This window comes from Biomphalaria glabrata, chromosome 13, assembly GCF_947242115.1.
Source record: "Biomphalaria glabrata chromosome 13, xgBioGlab47.1, whole genome shotgun sequence".
In the NCBI taxonomy this organism is placed as follows: Eukaryota; Metazoa; Mollusca; class Gastropoda; family Planorbidae; genus Biomphalaria; species Biomphalaria glabrata.
Genome location: NC_074723.1, coordinates 16,287,137 through 16,306,449, shown reverse-complemented (window position 1 = coordinate 16,306,449; position 19,313 = coordinate 16,287,137). Strand labels below are relative to the sequence as shown.

Genomic DNA, 19,313 nt, shown 5'->3' with positions numbered 1-19,313 from the left:
ATATTATGGAAACACAAATATTTCCCAGATAGAGTTTATGTCATCGATTAACATGCATGAATAGATTGACAAATGAAATGCGTAGGACGTAATTATCTTTATTTTAAAGTAACGTCTGTAATATAGAAGAAGGTAAGAAGATGTCCTCCTACAGAATTAATTACGTACACCAAGAGTTGAAATGACATGGAGGCCAATACGATGAAAACATAAACAGGAGGGTCTTCGTATAACTTGGTGCCACACTTTAACGGATGACATCAGAGTAGTGGACATCAGGTGGGAAGAGGCTCTAGACGTTGCCAAAAACAGATCTTTATGGAGACCTCTTACCGCCCAATGCGTCGAATGGCAAGTTGGAATCTAAGTCTAAGTAAATATACCAATCTGTATAGTGTAACTTGCTTAAGTTTGACCCTATAAAGAGTAGCAAACCACTGTGTATTGTATTAAAAGAACAAATATATTACAAATCTTACAGCAACTCACTTGGTCTGTCTGGTAAAAAAACGTTTGTACACACGTTATTCCTTCCACACCCAATAGTGGATCAAGCTGGTATTTTACACAATTAGTTCTTGTACCTGACAAAACAAGAATAAATATAAACAAGGTTACAAAGACAGTTTGTGTGGAAACACAAACTCAAAATCGGTCCCCGAAGTGGTCCACCCAGGCAGGAAAAAATTCTGGTTTCAATATTTTCAGAAAGAATATAAGAATGAAATTCTATCAAAGGCAAATGAGAGAGAAGAATGGAGAAAGAATGTTGACAGATCTTATGTGGTGCCCCAACGGTCCAGCAGACCAAAGGATAGGTGAAAATGAAGGCAGATGGCTATTCACTGCACTCTAATAATGGATCCTAGCGACTTGTAGAAATTTGTAACCTCTCTTGGCTACGCTCTTGGAATTAGGTGACTATAGTTTGCTTTAGATCTTATATCGCAAAAGGGAAATTTTATCGTCAAAATCATCTGCTGGGAGGTTTTAAACTAAAAATCTCTGGAGTTTTATTTTAACAAATTCAAAAAAACTTAGCTCATAGAATATGGTGACTGTATTTGCTTTATAATAATCTTGAAGAGAGGGGTTTTCAACCTCAAAACTATCTGGAGGGACTTTAAATATAAAGCCCTCTGGAGGAGAAGAGTTAAAACTCACCCCCCCCCCTGGCTACGCTCATAGAATTTTGAGTGTGCAATTTGATTTTTTTTTAAATTGAAGAGGTGGTTTTTTTAGCTTTAAACTCCTTTGTAGGGGGGGCTTTAAACTTAAAACCCCCTTTGGCTAAGCTCATAGTATTTCAAGTGTGTAATTTTCTTTTTTTATATTGATGAGGTGGTTTTTAGCTTCAAACCCCGCTGGAGGGCGTTTAAAACTCATTCCTATTTGAATGGGTTTTTAATTTAAAGCCCTCTAGAGGAGGGGGCATTAAACTCAAAACCCCCTTTTTCTACGCTCATAATATTTTGAGTGTGTAATTTGCTTTTATTTAAATTGAAGAGGTGGTCTTTAGCTTCAAACCCCGCTTATATAAGCTTCTTTTTTTTTTAAAGTATTTTTTAAAAAAATGTTGTTCTTGTGTTACTAGCTGCAATTGCTCAAGCGTGTCACACAGTTCAGTCGACCTAGAACTAGAGATTATTTTTCTGGAAATTTCTTGCGGTTGATCAGTTCACAAATGTTAAACACACACGCACAAACAGGAAGTTATTGTTAAAACTTGTGTAGTTGAAGACAGCACAGGCGGATCCAGGGAGGGGGCGGTAGGGGCGATCGCCCCCACCCCACTCGACCGACCCCCACCCCCTCAGGGGCGGACGTATTTTAGTAAAGAAATCACACAATTTGTATACGAATTTATTATTTATGTTAATAATATATACTTATTATTTATTTTTCAACCTATTTTTAGATTATTTCGCCCCCCCCCTACTATATTTGGACGATTTTATGGGATGGGGAGGTGGCGATGGCATCCAATTTATTTATAGAAATCACAGCTTGTTAACGGAATCAATTAATTATCTATATAATTAAAAACTTGTTATTGATATTTTAACCTATCTTTATATTATGTCGTTCCCCTTTTAGCCTATGGGGGGGGGGGGTGCATACGTCTACTGCCCTTCCCACCTAAACCCTTTGAGTTGGGAGGCGGTCCTACTTTTTATTAGAAATCATAGTTTGTGAACAAAATTAGTTGAATTACAATTATTATATTACGTCGCTACACTTCTGGTATCTTAGCCGATTCGGTGAGTTGGGGGGAGTTTGCTTCTCCTTCACTCCCCACTCTAGCCCTCTGATTGGAGGGGGGGTCCTATTTTTATGGAGAAATCATAGTTTGTGAAAAAATTAGCTGAATATCTATGTAATATAAGCTACATATTGATGTCTTAACCAATTTGTATATTATGTCCCACACACACTCTGATCTCAAATTTTATCATTAGTAAATATAAAATGAAAAGGGGTTGTAGCAGGTGGGAGAGGCAATACATGCAATCGCCTTACTTCCTTTTCTGCATCGGGGCTTCCACATGGCTGTTTTTTTTGGGTTTTTTTCGCCGAAAGTTGAGAAACACTGCTTTTTTTTAAACTTTAATATTTCATATATATCTATATGCTGTACGCTCAAGAGTTTGGACTAGAAAAAGAAGTAAAGGAAAGATCACTCTCTTATTTCTGCGGATAGTTACCCCACGAAAAAACAAGAGAGGGGGTAGAACAAGTTTTCACAAAATAGCAGGGCCGGACCGTTGTGACCAAGAAAGATCACTCTTTATTTCTACCTCACGTAAAAAGAGGAGGGGGGGGGGAGAGAACAAGTCATCTATTCTGTAGTAACTATCGAGGCGACAGTGAACAGGAAAACAAGAGGGGTGAAGAACAAATATTTTTTTCACTTTACACTACGGATGGCTGCCTGGTCGTGCGGTTTGCGCGCTGGACTGTCGTTTTGATTTATCAATAGTCCCGGGTTCAAACCCTGCCCACTCACATCCCCCTTCGTCCTGCGGGAGGTTTGGACTAGGAAGTAAACTATCGTCTACTCTGAAGGAACATCCGAAACATGTAAAACATTTTACAAGCAAACATTTTACAAACACTAAATAGCAGCGCCGGACTTAACCATTGTGACCAAGAAGTCATGGAAAGAGAACAAGTAATCTAGTATGTATATTCACCTGACATTAAATAGCAGGACCGAACTTAACCATTGTGGGGCCCTATGCGAAACGGATTTCGCGGGGCCAAGTTTGGGTAGGGAAGCGAAAAATATGTGAAATCTAAGAGTTTTTATTATTAGAAAATAAATTCGTCTATGCATTTTATTCTTTCTTTACTACGTAGCAAAGTCATACAGTATATCATAATATTTCATTTCTACATAGATCACGCTCAATAGCAAGAATTACCAAATGTTTCAATCTATCTATGAGAATTGTTGACCTCATGTAAATTCTTCAAGTAATTCTTCATTAGTTTGAGGCGCGAGAAGCTTCATTCACCAGATTACACAATTACGGCTAATGCATAATGCCATTTTTATATATCGCGCGTAGGATTGGCGTTTTCCATATTGAATGACACCCCAAAATGACAATTTTTGTCTATATGTATTTCCGTATATTTTAAGGAGTTTTTCGTATATTTTGTAATTTCGGGAGATTTCCAGGAGCGTGAAAAATGTTTTAAGTTATAAAATGGTTTAATTTAATAATTTATACACCTAGAATTAGCGCGGGTCCTATGAAAGTGCGATCCCAAAGGTTGCAGTGGCCTAAGGTCAGCCCTGCAAAATAGCGGCGTATGTGAGTTTAGAGAGACAACTGAATTTGAGAGACTGATAGTAAGGTAAATATATATATATATATATAGATATATATATAGAGAGAGAGATGGAGTAGAGGGAAAGATAGTGAGTGAGAGCTAAGGGAGAGAGAGAGAGATACTATGTAAGAGAGAAACTGGATTTTAGAGATGAAGTGATAGAGATATAATTGATTAGCACTTGGTCGTCTCAATTTACATGTGAATTGTTGTGATATTGGCGCCTACAAAAATACACGTTGCTTCTTGTTGTGAAAGTCATTGTCAGTTGAATAAGTAACACTCCCTTACGACCTAATCAATACGTTGGGGGAAAAATGTTATTCGTCGTCTAGTAGGAGAACATTGTTACAGTGAAAGAATTTAGCCCTACATAGGATTGGCGTAAAGGGAAGAATTTAACTGGTGAGAGCGGGGGGGGGGGGCTGTTATATAAGAAAATCATCTTCGTCGCTTTCTTTCAATCTTCTCTTTTAGTCCATGTTTAACGATAAGGAAGAAAATTGCTAAACCTCCTCCCCCCCCCCCAATCTGCCCAGCCCCAATGACCGTCTTGCTACACCTATTTCGGTAGGTTACATATAGCATTTATTTGATCATGTGACCAACGTGTGGTTAGTGTCACGTCAGTGGCGATGGGAATTCCCGATAGATTTTTTTTCCTGTGTGTAAAACTTAGCTTTTGTGAGACACTGTTTAGTATTACTAGAGCGGCGATTTGAACATGAAATACACGATTTATTCAACTGATTGGAAAATGGGAGATTTACACATCATACAATCTAATGTATTTTCTGTGTAGGCCTATATTTTATTGAGCCGAGATAAAGTGTGAACGAATTGTTAGTAGACCTATTCATCCACTATGTCCATAACCTTAGACGAACAGAGACAGATCTATTTACAATACTCACACCATTCTTCTAGATTATATAATATGATACACAAAGCGGAAGAAATATCAAACTGAAGATCTAAGGTGCGGTTGCCCTAATTGGTTGACATGAACTTTGACCTCTACAAATTTCAACCATAAGTGGATTTATTCAACTACAAAAATCAACTGAACCTTGGAGTAAATAGAAATAAAGGGCACTCCTCGTTCTATATTCTTGCGCAGTATTATGACGTAAATTGTATGAATGAATGAAGGCTATAAAATGTTTCACACACTAAAGATTGAATCATATTTCAACCTCATGTGAATTTTAGGTCACGAAGTATTTTGGGCTAAATGTAAGCCAGCTGTGTTCATTATTTTACTGGATTACAAGTGTTCATAACTGGAGATGTAAGTAGCCTATCATTTTAATATGTCTGCACTATAAAGTATATTGTTCAGTTTTATCATTTTTTATTTTCTACAGTTTTAAAGATTGTCGAAATAAATTTTTAATAATAACTTGTCAAACTACGCGTTACAAGCTATTGATCATAATTACAGGTTGTAAATAATGTAGTCAAAAATATCAGATCACAATAAATAAGGCGTGTCGAGTTTTTATGCTTCTTATCTAGAACATCATTAAAAATAGTTTGCATAATTTTTAAAATCCCGTTTGAGCCTTGCATTTTGTAAGTTCTGGAAACTCTAGTACAGTGTTTCCCAAACCTTAGTGTTTTGCTAGGCCTGAATAGGTGTGCTACAAACTAATTAACTAGTACGCCACCACGTGAATTAATCTATCAAAATAATAAACAAAGTTTTCCGCTAAATTCTTTAAAAAGTGCGAAGTGTTTCGTCAAGGAAAAAAGTTTGTGAAACACTGCTCTAGTAGAGTAACATTATCTTTAAAGTAAAGTGGAAACTATTCTTTCCAAATAAGATTACATAATGCAATATAGTTGCGAAAGTTGGATGCTTAAATAAGAATTTAACTCAAGAGTACTGCTTGGTATCAGGTACCTCATACTCACACATGAACACATTGTTATACATAATACAGAAGACAACAAAACACAAATCAATGTGACGAAGACTTCCGACTGAATGTTGTGCAGTTCACCAGATAATAACTGTAGTAAATCATAAATGTCAAATTGTTTATCATACATAGAGGAAAGTCAATTGTAATTCAAATTTTTAAAGACAAATATCTAAAAATCTTGAAATAAAGTTAAAGTTGCCAATGTTCCGGGCATCCCAAGCCCTCGACAGATTGATGGAGAGGATTGTGATCAGTTCCCTTATAGAGTTGTCAAGAGTTAAAGTTTGGACATTTTTAGGCTTCTCTGGCCTCTGCAGTGTATGATTTGCACTTTTGCCACAACCAACACGTCATTACTTTAAGATTCATGTTTTGCATTGTATGCCAGTTTGAAGGTTGTGTCCTAATTCGATCCCAGGTATTAGCCAGAAGATGTGTACAGGAATGTCTACAGGAATGTCTACAGGAATGTCTACAGGAATGTCTACAGGAATGTCTACAGGAATGTCTACAGGAATGTCTACAGGAATGTCTACAGGAATGTCTACAGGAATGTCTTCTTGCTGTCATCCGACTGACGGATTGAGGCTTCTGTTGTAATCACTTCTGGAGCAATCCTACGTATTTGTTATTTCTAGCAGAGTTAAGCTGATGCGTAAATTTTCTTGTCTTTACATACTGAAACATGAAGGATAGCTAAGCAATATATATTTATATTGTGTACGATAACTGACAGGTTCCACCATGACTGAATGTATAACAAACTTTGGCTAAGGATTTAAAAGAGGGAAATAAAATTCGCATTAAAAAATCGCTACATTAAGAAACAGTGCATGAGTGAATTAGAAACACATTTTTCTTAAGTCAGAACTTCCTATGAGTCAGCTGATTGACCTCCATTAGAGTACGTGAGATAGTACTTGTCAACTACTTGACTGTTTTTAATTAGTTGTGATCTGATTCAATGCTTCTCCAGCCTTTGAAGACGTCACTGTTAGTGGCGTCCTTAAATGATGTCATATTTATGTCAATAAACGCTAACTGACAGGCACGTCAGTGTCAACACTGATTAAAGAACACTTTTTTTTTAAACGGCAGAGTCGAATGACTCAAAACATTTAGGAAAAGAAAAAAAAAACAGCAACTTTTGAAAGCGTGTAAAAAGAAACAAACCCAAACATTTATTGACGTGTGGCGCAGTTGAAACACAAGTAACAAGGTGAACTTAGAAAATATGACGATATGTCCACTGACGTCTTTATCTTGGATGGTACATACATTAAACACGTTATCCTATCTGAGCCTTGGTACACAATGTTGGTTTACAATGTTGAGATAAAACTTACGGACATTAGGGACTCTACCACTCTGTTATTTCGTAATGGAAGTACTAGTATTAAACATTAATTTCTAAAGTTGTTTTTTTTTAGTTTTGCCAAGTATTAAACTTTGATTTTTTCAACTATTTTATTTACCATTACTAAAGATTGATATATCTTACTTTTTTATCAGCATTAAAATGTGATTAAATGTTTAGGTTACTTTAGATAAAATCATTAATTGACTATTATGGTTGTCAAACCACGAGAAAATGAGCCCGCAGAGCCCTCCCTGACCCATTTTAGGCCTAGGATAAGAGTGCTTGGGAATAGGCTGTCAACTGTTTACTAGGCTGTCAACTGTTTACTAGGCTGTCAACTGTTTACTAGGCTGTCAACTGTTTACTAGGCTGTCAACTGTTTACTAGGCTGTCAACTGTTTACTAGGGAACATTGGTACTAGTAGTTTCTCGCATATAGGCATTAAAATATGATTCATAATGAACATTTTGGGACCCACTTTGAAAAGGAAATCAAATTTACAATGCAAAGTAATGAGTTACATTATAGTAACTTTAATTTTACGAATTATAAGTCTTGACTTAGCTACGTTAGGAACCATTTCTAACATGTATTTATTACTTATTATATACATATAGTAAGTAAATGTAAGTCCGTGTGTGCCTTTTATTTTAATGTCTCTTTTAACAAAATGTAAACTATTTCTTTTATAGACCTTTAGAATCTGACAGCCTCTCACTATGCCAAAGTCCATCTTTACAAAAGACAGTCCGAGCCAGATAGTCACGTATACACTGTTTCATCTTGTTTTAGTTTCTAGAGGTAAGTTACGATACTATAAGATCATGTTTGGTTAGGATACACATTTACTCCCTACCCTGGCCACCGTCGGATCAAACAATGGAATCCTCTCTGTTGCTATTTTATAGCATTACTATTTAAAAAAAGGGATTATACTAAGAGCCAATATAGTGAAACGTTTTTAAAGTGAACAAGATTTTCATTAACATTTCCGTTATATCTACGTTTGAATAGTCATACTCTGGTAACACACATTGCTACCCATATTGCCCCCCTCTTATCGCAGCGTTGTAGACTAGAGCTACCACTTCAAAATTATATTTTTTTACCAAGCTTCTATCAACTCACTGTCTGGTACGATGTTTGTACACGTTGTTTTTCCAACTTCACGTTCCCGGATCAAGTTGTTCAAACTTAACACATTCACTCACTGTAATCACTGAAAAAGGTAAATAAATCCTATAGTATTTAGAAATATGGATGCGCGGTGGCAGAGTGATAAAGCGCTTGGCTTTCGAACCGGAGGGTAACGAGTCGAATCCTGGTGAAGACTGGGATTGTTAATTTCAGGATCTTTACGGTGCACAGCTCTAGTGGCTATCTAAACGTATTTGTTGAAAACGCAGATGATCGTAGTTCGGTCAAATAACAATCTCGTTAACTGTGGATCACAGAAACAGGTGACCCTTACATCATCTGCCCCTATAGACCGCATGGTCTAAGAGGGAAACTTCACATTTTTTAAAAATTTAGACATAACTATTCTTGTCTTTTGCTTCTCTTATTTTGAAATATTTGATAGGCTGTATGCTATTTTTTGGGCTGTGCCCTTTTTAACTTTTTACATACAGCAAATGCTTTAATAAGCTTAGTTTTTTTTTTCAAAATAAATTATATCTTGCTTGTTTTTAAATTGAGTACCTCTTTGATCCATAAACACGCATTTGTTTGTAATCTGCGACTTTATATTATTAGTTGTATAGGATGGGTGCGATGTATCCCCATGACACAGCACTTTCAGTTCGGCTCTAAACACTTACCGGGAAAGTCCGTCGGTCAAACTGATAGTGACATTCTTTGGCCCTGCGTGCCTAAAGCTACGAATGGTTTATCTTGTATTAGAATAAAGGAGAAAGTCCGTGAGAAGTGGGAAATTCCCAAAGAAATGCTTGGCATTCCATAAACACTTGAACTTGAATTATCAGATACACTTGAGTCGGTACCAGCTTACAATATCTCATTGGCCATCTATCGGCTACTATTGTGGGTTTGGCAAAAGGACATATCGTCCTTATGTGTACCTTGTTTAAAAGACACAAACGAAAGGCAAACTTTTTAAAGCTTCATTCTTTAGTCTATTCAAATTTACTGTGTCTATTTGGTAAATAATAACACTAACTCTAAAGCCAAATAAATGTATTTTTTCTTCGGTTTTCTTTTTATGAGCGAAGACAAAAAAAAAACACTGTCTTGTCATAATTATCATTATAAGAATCTGTTAATGAACTAATTCATACGAGTGCTTCTTCTTCCCTAGTGTCATTAGAGAATGGAATGGGTTGCCTGAATGAGCCAGGAAAACCAACGACTTAGCAGAGTTTAAGTCATGACTAGATTGACTTTTGAAATGCATAGGGCGTAATTAACTTTCATGCTTAAGCATTTTTAGAGCGCTATGATTTCCTTTTGTAGACCTAAGAATGAGAAGATTTGGGAGAGGTTTCAGTGCTTGCGCTTAGCACAACTCAGCTTTTGTCAGGATTAGGGTCTTCTTGAGATGTTACATATCGCATTTACCAATATGCCACACTGTTGTATTTTTTTTGATGTTACAATAGCAAAGTTAGCCACAATTCGAGGATTTTAGAAATTATTTTAACTAGCACTACGTTTGTGTTGAAGTCTTCTATGTCTTTAAAGTTCTGTTTTACCTTTCAGCACAAGCACTGCCATCTCTGGAAGATGTGACCGCCGCCAAATGCGAAAACGATCGACCATTCAAATGCCTGCCTTACGGCACTTGCTGTCGAGGCGACCAGTTCTGTTTTGAAGGCGCATGCGAGTCCTGTTTTCCTGCCGAGCAAGACCTGTTGCATTGGTGTCAGACTGTTGGCCTCCATAATGTCAGCAAAATGAAAGACGTCACGTGTAGCCTGGCTTGCCAAGCTAGATTTACTGTCAACGATCTGGGTAGGTGAATCATTGACCGAACATTATTAAAGAAAACAAGTATAAAATAATAATAATAATAATAATAATAATCTTTATTGTCCGTACGGAAATTTGTCTTATAATGTATGCATTACACCAAACAAAAAACATTATAACTATAAGAAACCAAAGTGTACATTCACACCAGCTATCGGTGTCTTGTATCTCTTTTGTGATGTAAAATCACAGACTGCTGACCCAAAGGGTGATTCTTTATTTCGAGGATCTTGTTAGCTTTTTTATAGATGTTTGTCTCAAACAACTGCCCAAATGGGGTTTGTTTTTTGCCAATGATTTTACCAGCAGCATTTAGGATTCTATAAAGTTTATTATAAAAACTTCATCGGTATCGGTATTCTTTCATTCAATCTACATCTATCTATTTTTTTTTATTGGTTTATCTTCTTGTTTCTACACTTATGTGTGTGATTGTCATATTTTTTTACAAAGCTTATATTGACTTACTCCATCTGTCTGTATATCTGTCTGTATATTTGTCTGTATATCTGTCTGTATATCTGTCTGTATATCTGTCTGTTTTTCTTCCATTTTCCATTCTCGGATCAAGTTGAAATTTCGCTCAATTATTCATTGTTGATGACAACACGTCTTGAAAAAAAAAGAACCAATCAATTAATCAACCAGTGGTATTGTTTTTTTTTTTTAGTAAAAGACATGAAAAAACGTGCAATATAGAGATGAGAGATATGGCAGCCATTGAAATCTGCTCTCCCTTCATTCTCTATAAGCTTTGCTTTCCTTTTTTGGTAATATTTTGCTTATTTTAAAGCTCAGTTGAGCAGAAAGTAAGAGGATTTTTGTTAGACATTTGAGACTGGGCCAATATAAGTCAACTGCTTCATTCAAAATAAAAATAGTTTCTCTAAAATCAATTTTGCAGTACGGAGGTATGGGGGATGCAATAAGCTCGAATTTCAAACTCGGGACTATCTTGATGTCCAAAGTGCACACATGTATTGACCACAACAAATGTGATAGCTAGTTATGAGAAACATTCGCAGGCCTAGAGTGTGTGTGTGTGTGTTCAATGAGTTTAACTTTATATTTTACAAGAAAATGTATCATCCTTAGTTGACAATTTGTTGTTTCAGCTCATTTCCAGAGGCCTGTCACTGAAGGTGAATTGGGGTCAGACAAACAGAAAGGTCAGTTGAGCTGGAAACTTGTGACGATTTCTGCGCTTGTTTGTTTCTGTTTTTTTATTTGTTTGTTTTTTGCTTTGTGTGTGTGTTTAAATGAGTGTGTGTGTATAGGTGTCTGAGGAACATGGGAAAAAGCGAGGGGAGATTATCCTTCCCGTTATTGCCATAAATTTCCCAAGCAGAATTTAGCGGGATAGACATTCTGATCAAAATCATTTCCTACACCACTGAATAAGCTCTGTCCTTTTGTTCTTTTCAAGTTCCTGAGTCAGACCCCCCCCCCCCGGTCAGACATTGAACTTATTTGTAACAATTTGTTAAATAATAAGTATGCTATGAAACGTAAAAGAAAAAAAAAGTCGAATAGAATTTCTTTTAGTAAAATAGTGTTTTTTTTTAACTTAATTAATTTGTGATCAAAGCTATTATTTACCGTACTCTTATCTTATTAATCTGACATTATACGCACCGTCATTTATTATATATTATTAAAAAAAACACTAAATTATCCCAGAGCCATAAGTTAATTTTAGATGACCCCACTCGTCATTTGAGCTTTTTCTGTATGTTTAAACTGCAGTGTTTCTCAAACTATGTGCCGCGGCACACTAGTGTGCCGCCGAAGATTTGCGGATGTGCTGCGGGAGTTTTCAGAACGCCACATGTGTAACGTTACACAGGACTGCCTACTATTAAATGTTTATTTTATGTTACGATGACATCCCCACTTGCAACGACCAGTAATAGTAGTGGGTCGCTCCATAGTGACGGAAAGGGATCTCTTCAGGTTATGGAATTGTCCACTATATATATATATTATTATAATGACTCAAATGTAGGCGCCTTAGCAGACGCACAGCAGTTCTTGAATTGGTAACAATAATAAGAACGATGTGTTTCATGTAAATTGTTTAGGTGTATGCTAATAATAACAAGTTATCACTAAGCGTTATTTATTGTTATCCATGGAGAAATACGTTAGCAAGAATGAAACTGCGAAAGTGTTAAATGAAAAGCAAGGAACCAAACGAAGGTACAAAGAAGATTACATCGGATATGGTTTCATATCTTCTGGACCTGAAGATGCTCCATTGCCATTCTGTCTAATTTGCAATGCAACTCTGTCGAATGAGGCGCTTGTTCCAAGCAAATTGAAGAGACACTTGGAAACAAAACATCCAGCTGTAAAAGCGCAACCGAAGGAATACATCGAAAACATCAGGGCTCAACAAAATAAACAAGCTAAGAAACTTACGATCTAACTAAAGCTGCCAGAAAAGGGATTGATTGCAAGTTATAAGGTTGCTCAGTTATTAGAAAGCACACACAGTGGCTGAATCAGTCATTGCACCAGCTTTAGCAATAGTTGATGAAACTATCCTTGGACCCGATGCCGCCGAAAAAGTTAAAAAATGATTCTATCTCGCGCAGAATTGAAGACTTATCGTCAGGGTCTCTTCAAGTTGATGAATCCACTGACGTTAGCGGCAAAGCCCAGCTGCTAGCTTTTATTGGGTTCATAAAGGATGAAAAATGTGTCAACGAATTCTTATTTTTCAAAGACTTACCAACTAGGACCAAAGGCGAATATATTTTCAAAGTGTGAACGAAAACATTTTGCTATTTAAACAACAGTGGAAAATCTGTGTCAGCGTTTGCGCCGATGGCTGTCTTCCATGCGGGGAAATAGAAAGGGATTCGTCACTCTTGGGCGTCAAGGAAATCCAAAGTATTAGTTGTACACTGCATGATCCACAGAGAAGCTCTTGCCTTTAAGTCTTTGCCGAAAGATTTGATGTCTATTCTGGATCAAGTGAAGAGATCTATTCTGGACCAAGAAGTTGTTAACTTTATCAAATCTCGACCGCTTGCATCCCGACTTTTCTCAGAGCTTTGTGAAGCAATGGATTCAGATTCAGAAAAAAAAAGACTTTGAATTTTCTATTCATGACGAGATCTGGTGGATAAGGTGACATTTCTCTCTGATTTATTTCACAAATTAAATTCATTGAATTTAAGTCTTAAAGGACCATCGAAAACCATCATCACTGCATCCTCAAAACTGAAGTCATTTAGTGAAAAATTTGTATCAAAGTAAGATCTCGAAAGAAGTCTTCGACTGTTTCCTACTTACAATGAATGTGTTTCAAATAAAGAAATCACCTCCGAAATTCTGTACACTTTGACACACCTGCAGTCAGCATTGCAGCATTATTTTCCAACAGTTTGAAGTCATGAATATGAATGGGTCAGCTCTCCATTTGGAAACAATGAAGCTACAAATCTGACAACTGAAGAAGCAGAGCAGCTCATTGATTTAAAAAAACGATGCAGTTCTTAAGTCAAGTTTTGCCGAGAAAAGCCTGGATAAGTTTTGGATTTCAGTCAACAAGTTATATACTGCAATCAGTTTAAAAGCAATCAAAATAATTCTTCCATCTTCCATCTTCATGGTTTTGTGAGTTTGGATTTTCAGCACTGACTGAAATCAAGTCTAAGAAAAGAGAGAGACTTCTTACAATAGACGATGTAATGTGAGTTTGTTTGTCGACTTTGGAGCCTCAATTAGATCGCATTTGCTCTCAAAAACAGGCACACTCTTCACATTAAATGTAATACTTAAAAACAAGTAAAATCTTTTTTCTTTTTATTATAAAACAACTGTTGCTCTTCGTGGTGTGCCGCGTAATTTTGTAATTTTTTTACTGTGCCGGCAGACAAAAAAGTTTGAGAAACACTGGTTTAAAGCTATTACAGGTTTGTGTTTATCTCGGTTTGTCTCCCCTTCACATGGGCGTAGCCAGATTTTTTTTTCGTGGGAGAAAAAATCCCCCCCCCCCCCGCAGCAAAAAAAAAAAATTATATGTGTGTGTGCACATAATTAATCTTTATTACGAGCGCTGCGAGCTACCCCAGCGCGGGACGGAGCCCGCCGCCAAGCACTTTTTACGGCATTGAAAGCCAACAAAATGCATATTCTCAGGTATCTCCTGTTATTTAAAAGTTTTATTTCAAAAACCTTATGTAGATACTCGAAACCCGCTGGAGGGGGGTTTAAACTCAAAACCCCCTTTGGCTGTGATCATAGCATTTTGAATGTGTCATTTGCTTTTTTATATTGAAGAGGTGGTTTTTAGTTCTAAACCCCGCTGGAAGAGGGTTTTAAACACAAAACTCTTCTTGGCTACGCTCATATAATCTGGTGACTTATGTATGGATAGTCTTATACTGAAGAGGCGGTTTTATCGTATATTTCAGAGGGGGGGTTTTAAAATCAAAATCTTCCTTAGCTATGCTCTTGGAATTTGGGTCTTGATGTCTGCATTCTTTTTTTTTATATAGTTTTGTTTTATAGAAGATGGGGGTTTGTCGTTTTTTTTTTAACTCAAACCCCCCTTGGCTGCGCTGGGGCAAGTGATTGTTTAGTATTAAAATTTCAACTTAAATAAACAGAATCAAAGCAAAAAAATCAGTCACTAAATTTCGGTGGGTGGGATTTCATTTGGAGAGAAACCCCCCTCCCCCCAATCCTGGCTACGCCCATGCCCCTTTATGTAGATGTATCTGTAAACCTTTTCTCCCCTGTGATAAATTAAGTAGCATGGGTTGTTATTGGGGTTGCAGACTATTAGAAACTAGCATTACCCACCAGCTATGTCTGTTGTTATGTTCCCAGGCTATATATTGTATACTTTGTCTTCGACCCCCCTCTCCCTTTTTTTTTACTAATAACTTTGACCTGGCCCATTCAATTATCACTTCCCCCCGACCCCAACTTTTCGCCTTAACAAATATCTGATTTACACTCTCTGACTAGTCTTCTGCTTTTCAAGGCTTATTTTGAAATATTTAATAAGCCCTATGATATTATTTGGCCTCTAATAGTTCTTTATTTACATGCAGCTCTCTAGTGAGCATCTTGCGAAACGTAAATTCGCTGTTTTCACTCGAGTGCATGAATTCATTTCTAGAGGCCCTTAAGTATTTTAATTAAGATTTTTAACTGCTGAATAAATACATATTTCATTGGCGTTCTTTACATGCACTTTTTTCCTTCTTTAGATGACCAGTGGTACCATAGATTTATGGCCATGTGTATTGTATCCGTTGTCCTCTGCTGTTCCACCATCACGTTTCTGTCACTACTGTGCTATTCGTTATTCGGCAGAAGTCACAGCAGTTTAAGACACAGAACTTTAGCAAGAGAAAGTAAGTACGCCATTCACTGTTACATATATATTGTATCGTTATAGTAGACCTCACCGCTGGCCTGCGATTGCGATGTGACAACCTGTGAGTGGTTTAGACCAATAGCTCCATGCCACGTCACAGGTCAGGGTGATTGGTCTCCGTCATATCCGGCAGGAGACGCGGTGCTGTCTGGTCTATGAAAACTTGTGCCAAAAAAAGCAGGTAGAAGCCGCTCAAACTTAATTCCTTGGATTCGACATTTTGTTGTGACTTGTAACATGGACAATGTGGACAATATAAATAGCCCCCAGGTCTTCAAAACGTTATGCGACACTGATATAGATAATATAAATACCTAAACTTTTTTTTTTGTTTTTAAGCATTTTAGAAAAATTCTTTTTGTGTGTCTTTTCGTACAAAACTTATATCAACTCTCTCTGGTAGTTTGGTACAAATCTAGTACACCTTATTCCACCAACTTCTCTTTCTCAGTCTAAGTTAAAACTTTGCACAATTTTTCATAATCGATGCCAACACATGAATCGATCAAAATTTATAAAATTAACCAAATAATTATTTAATTAGTGGTAATTGAATTAAATTTGTTTTAGATAGAAAAAGGGAAACACATCTAATTGCAGCATTGAGATGTTGCAGTAAATTTGTGCTTTTTACTTTGTATAAGCTATGTTTTTTGTTTAAAGTATTTTGTATATTTTGATTGCTTTTAACGTCGACCTTTTCCTACTGCATCAAGACTACATGTAAAATAACATGCTCTCTCTGTGATGGCCACTGTTTCTCTTTTGAAGGTTTGCCCCCAAGGTTAACCAGGAGACAGTTCAGTCGCAGAAGTGAGTACAACGAGGATGGAACTATCCGATACTCGGACCTAACGTCAGTGGCCACCAGCAGCACCTACGCTCAATGTGGGACGTGAAAGCCATCCAACAGACGATACTGTCGTTTCAACACTAATAAAAGGCATGGGTCAAAGTGTCTTCAGGACGCAAACCCTGACCATGAATAAATGTCAAACTAAAATGTTTGGGAGAAAAAACAAAACAAGGATAAATACATAATAGAGACAATCACTGTAACAGTGGTAACCTCTCTTGACCTCTGACCTCAGTCCTCTTGCCCACAAAGAGACACTAAACCTAATGGTGAAAGCCGTGTGATTGAAAATGGAAAGAAATATTCATTTTTCTTTCATAACCGAACTAGTTTATTTTAATGTTTTTTTTTCATAAACAAGTTTTTTAAAAGTAATGCTACTCACTCTTGCCTATCTTGCCTATCAAATTACAAGTATCAAAGAAAAATGTCCCGTTCTTTTGTAACATATATGTTTTATTGAATACGAAGATGATATTTGTATTTCACAAAACTCACAAAGTAGTAATTGTTTCCAAAACAAAATGTGGCAAGACTAGCTTCCAATATAGTCAATAACTTACCTTTGAATGAACGGCATTCTTGAAATAACAGTTATGAGGGACACACTGGGAGCAAAGATATTTATTATAGAAAAACAAATACTCGACTGATCAAGATTTCAACAAAAAACAAGAATTGTTAATAATACGAAAAAAAAGAGCCTAAAAGTATCAACTTAAAACAAGAATGTAATACTGTTGTAGATATTGATTAGCATGAAAAAAACGAATCTCACATGCACACAATTGTAACATTTTTTTTGTCTAAAATTTGATTGCGTTAGTAAATTAACATTGCAACCATTCATTTCCTAATGCTACATTCATAGAATTCATACAGAAATGGAAATGGCCAACCTTACATCCTTTTGCGCTATATTTTGCCTTAATGTTAATATTTCTACATTTTTGTTGTGTAACATAGATTTGTGTATTTATATTTATTTGTCAATCACTTTGCCTCAATGAGATTAACTAAAATTGTTGATGATTAAATTACATTTTTGTGTTAAGCCTGGGTTGCGTTTTAATATTTTTTTGGTAAAATGTAACATTTTATAAAGTTACACTTTCGTTATTGGCTTCTCACAGCATCAAAGAAAGTAAAGGCCAATTAGTAAAGCATTAAAATAGTCTTCTACTTCTAAATTATAAAGACGATGTCTATATACGTAGCTAGTTTGCTGGATGCTCAAACATTTACTTCACATGAAATTTCTGAAATGACTCTTTTATTTCCTAATTCCTGCCAATATCCTATCAAAGCTGTTCCTGCTGATGACGTTGCCTTTCAGACCGCTTGGCAAGCATAACTGGGTCCGTCAAGTAAAAGAAACGGTAAAAGATTGTTTCACATTGTATCGGACTCACGCCTAGTTTTTTTTTTTCCCTTCAAGCTTTAGGAGAAATATACTTGCGTAATCTTATTTTGCACCAAAGTTTTTAGATAAAATTTCGAGGCCTTTATCAAGCTAATAGTCTAGACTAGAGTTTAGATCTAGTCGAATACTTCTCAGCACCTACTAAGAAATGCGACACTTGACAATCCTCTTCCTCCCCTTCCAAAATTGAAGTATGTGGGAAACCCAGAAATATGGCTTTAGCTCAGTGTTTCTCAAACTTTACTGTTGACACTCCGGTAACAAAATTTTCGTCCCCCTATTTGCCAGCTGAGTACCAAGAAGAACGCTATAGGCTTCCACACTGAAGAAAAGGTTTTTATGAATGTAATGAAAATGCATAGATGCTTTAAAAAAATACAATTGTAACAAAATTTTCCAGTTTCATTTTATATTTAGACTGCTTAGAATCCAAAACGAAATGTTCATTGCAGAGCCACACAGTTTGAGAAATGTAGTCTACCTGCAGCACTAAGTCAAGAGCTGAGGTTAACAATTAAAACTCAAGTATATCAAAATGTATTAAATCTTTAGGCCTAACAATTATAACATAAACTTTTAAAATCCACCAACTGATATCTGATGCTAAGAAGAACTTAATCGATTGACTAGAAAAATCTATATGGCTACGAGTTCTAATTCTAATTCACTTTACGACAATTTTAGACAAGCCAACAGGAAATAATCTTCTTCAGTTTCTTGACCCCAGTTGAGTGTTTTGTATGTATTAAGACTCCATGGGCTAGGATGGTTTATTGATCTTTCTTGGAAATGGGACGTGATAACAAGGATGTTTTTAAAGTGTTATTAAAAACAAACACATGTATTTTGAATGTTTTATATTTCTGTATTTTGTAGAGTTTTAGACCGAAGTTCTTCTATACTTGTTTTAGCCAACCCAACTAACATTTAGAACGATGTATGTTGTTCAATTCCATGGTTAAATAGACCACAACGTATTGCACATCATAAAAGTTGCACATCACACACCAGTGTACATACAGTTTAGCTCCAGATTAGTAATAGACTACTTTCCAGCTTTCTATGAAAACAAATGACAGACCTGAAAATTTTAGTTGATTTGGAATCTAGGTGGAATTTAGGTGAATCTAATCTGAATTTTGCTTAAACTTTGATGTAATGAGTTTTATCAACTCATTCTGTCAATCTGGTACAATTTTGGAATATCTTATTTCTTCTACTTCCCAACCCAGAATGAAGTATTCATATTCCCTAAAAAAAAGTATGAATGAATACAAAAATTATCCAAAATAATGAATTAAATTGTGGTAATTAACTAATTTAGTTTGATGTTAATAAATAATAAGGCCTGCAGAAATGTATGCAAGGGGACCTGGACACTGACAAAGACAACCGAAAATTTACTAAATACTTGGGAACGAAAAATTTTTAGGAAAATCTATGGTGTTATAAAAGATAAAACAGGATGGAGGACTCGCACTAACCATGAGATATATCAATTGTATGAAGACCCACAGAT

General features: G+C 36.1%; 1 protein-coding gene across 2 annotated transcripts; it reads left to right on the top strand.

The window, feature by feature from the left end:
- The first annotated feature begins 4,487 nt into the window (after positions 1–4,487).
- LOC106079053 (uncharacterized) lies at positions 4,488–17,425 on the top strand. 2 transcript variants are annotated; one of them, XM_056008857.1, is made up of 6 exons: positions 4,488–5,131; positions 7,822–7,930; positions 9,848–10,099; positions 11,233–11,286; positions 15,346–15,492; positions 16,287–17,425. In XM_056008857.1, exons 2-6 carry the CDS (start codon positions 7,849–7,851, stop codon positions 16,412–16,414), a joined length of 663 nt encoding a protein of 220 aa, XP_055864832.1. In that variant the 5' UTR covers positions 4,488–5,131; positions 7,822–7,848; the 3' UTR covers positions 16,415–17,425. The 2 variants fall into 2 exon arrangements, with proteins under 2 accessions (XP_055864832.1, XP_055864833.1); XM_056008858.1 differs by lacking the exon at positions 4,488–5,131 and adding an exon at positions 7,496–7,638.
- Positions 17,426–19,313: the final 1,888 nt, after the last annotated feature.

What these genes read in the sequence shown, in the direction of transcription:
- LOC106079053 (XM_056008857.1), top strand. Translation starts at nt 7,849, where the DNA reads ATGCCAAAGTCCATCTTTACAAAAGACAGTCCGAGCCAGATAGTCACG. An exon ending in GGGGTCAGACAAACAGAAAG is followed by an intron (nt 11,287 to 15,345) that starts GTCAGTTGAGCT and finishes TTCCTTCTTTAG; the next exon opens with ATGACCAGTGGTACCATAGA. An exon ending in CAGAACTTTAGCAAGAGAAA is followed by an intron (nt 15,493 to 16,286) that starts GTAAGTACGCCA and finishes TCTCTTTTGAAG; the next exon opens with GTTTGCCCCCAAGGTTAACC.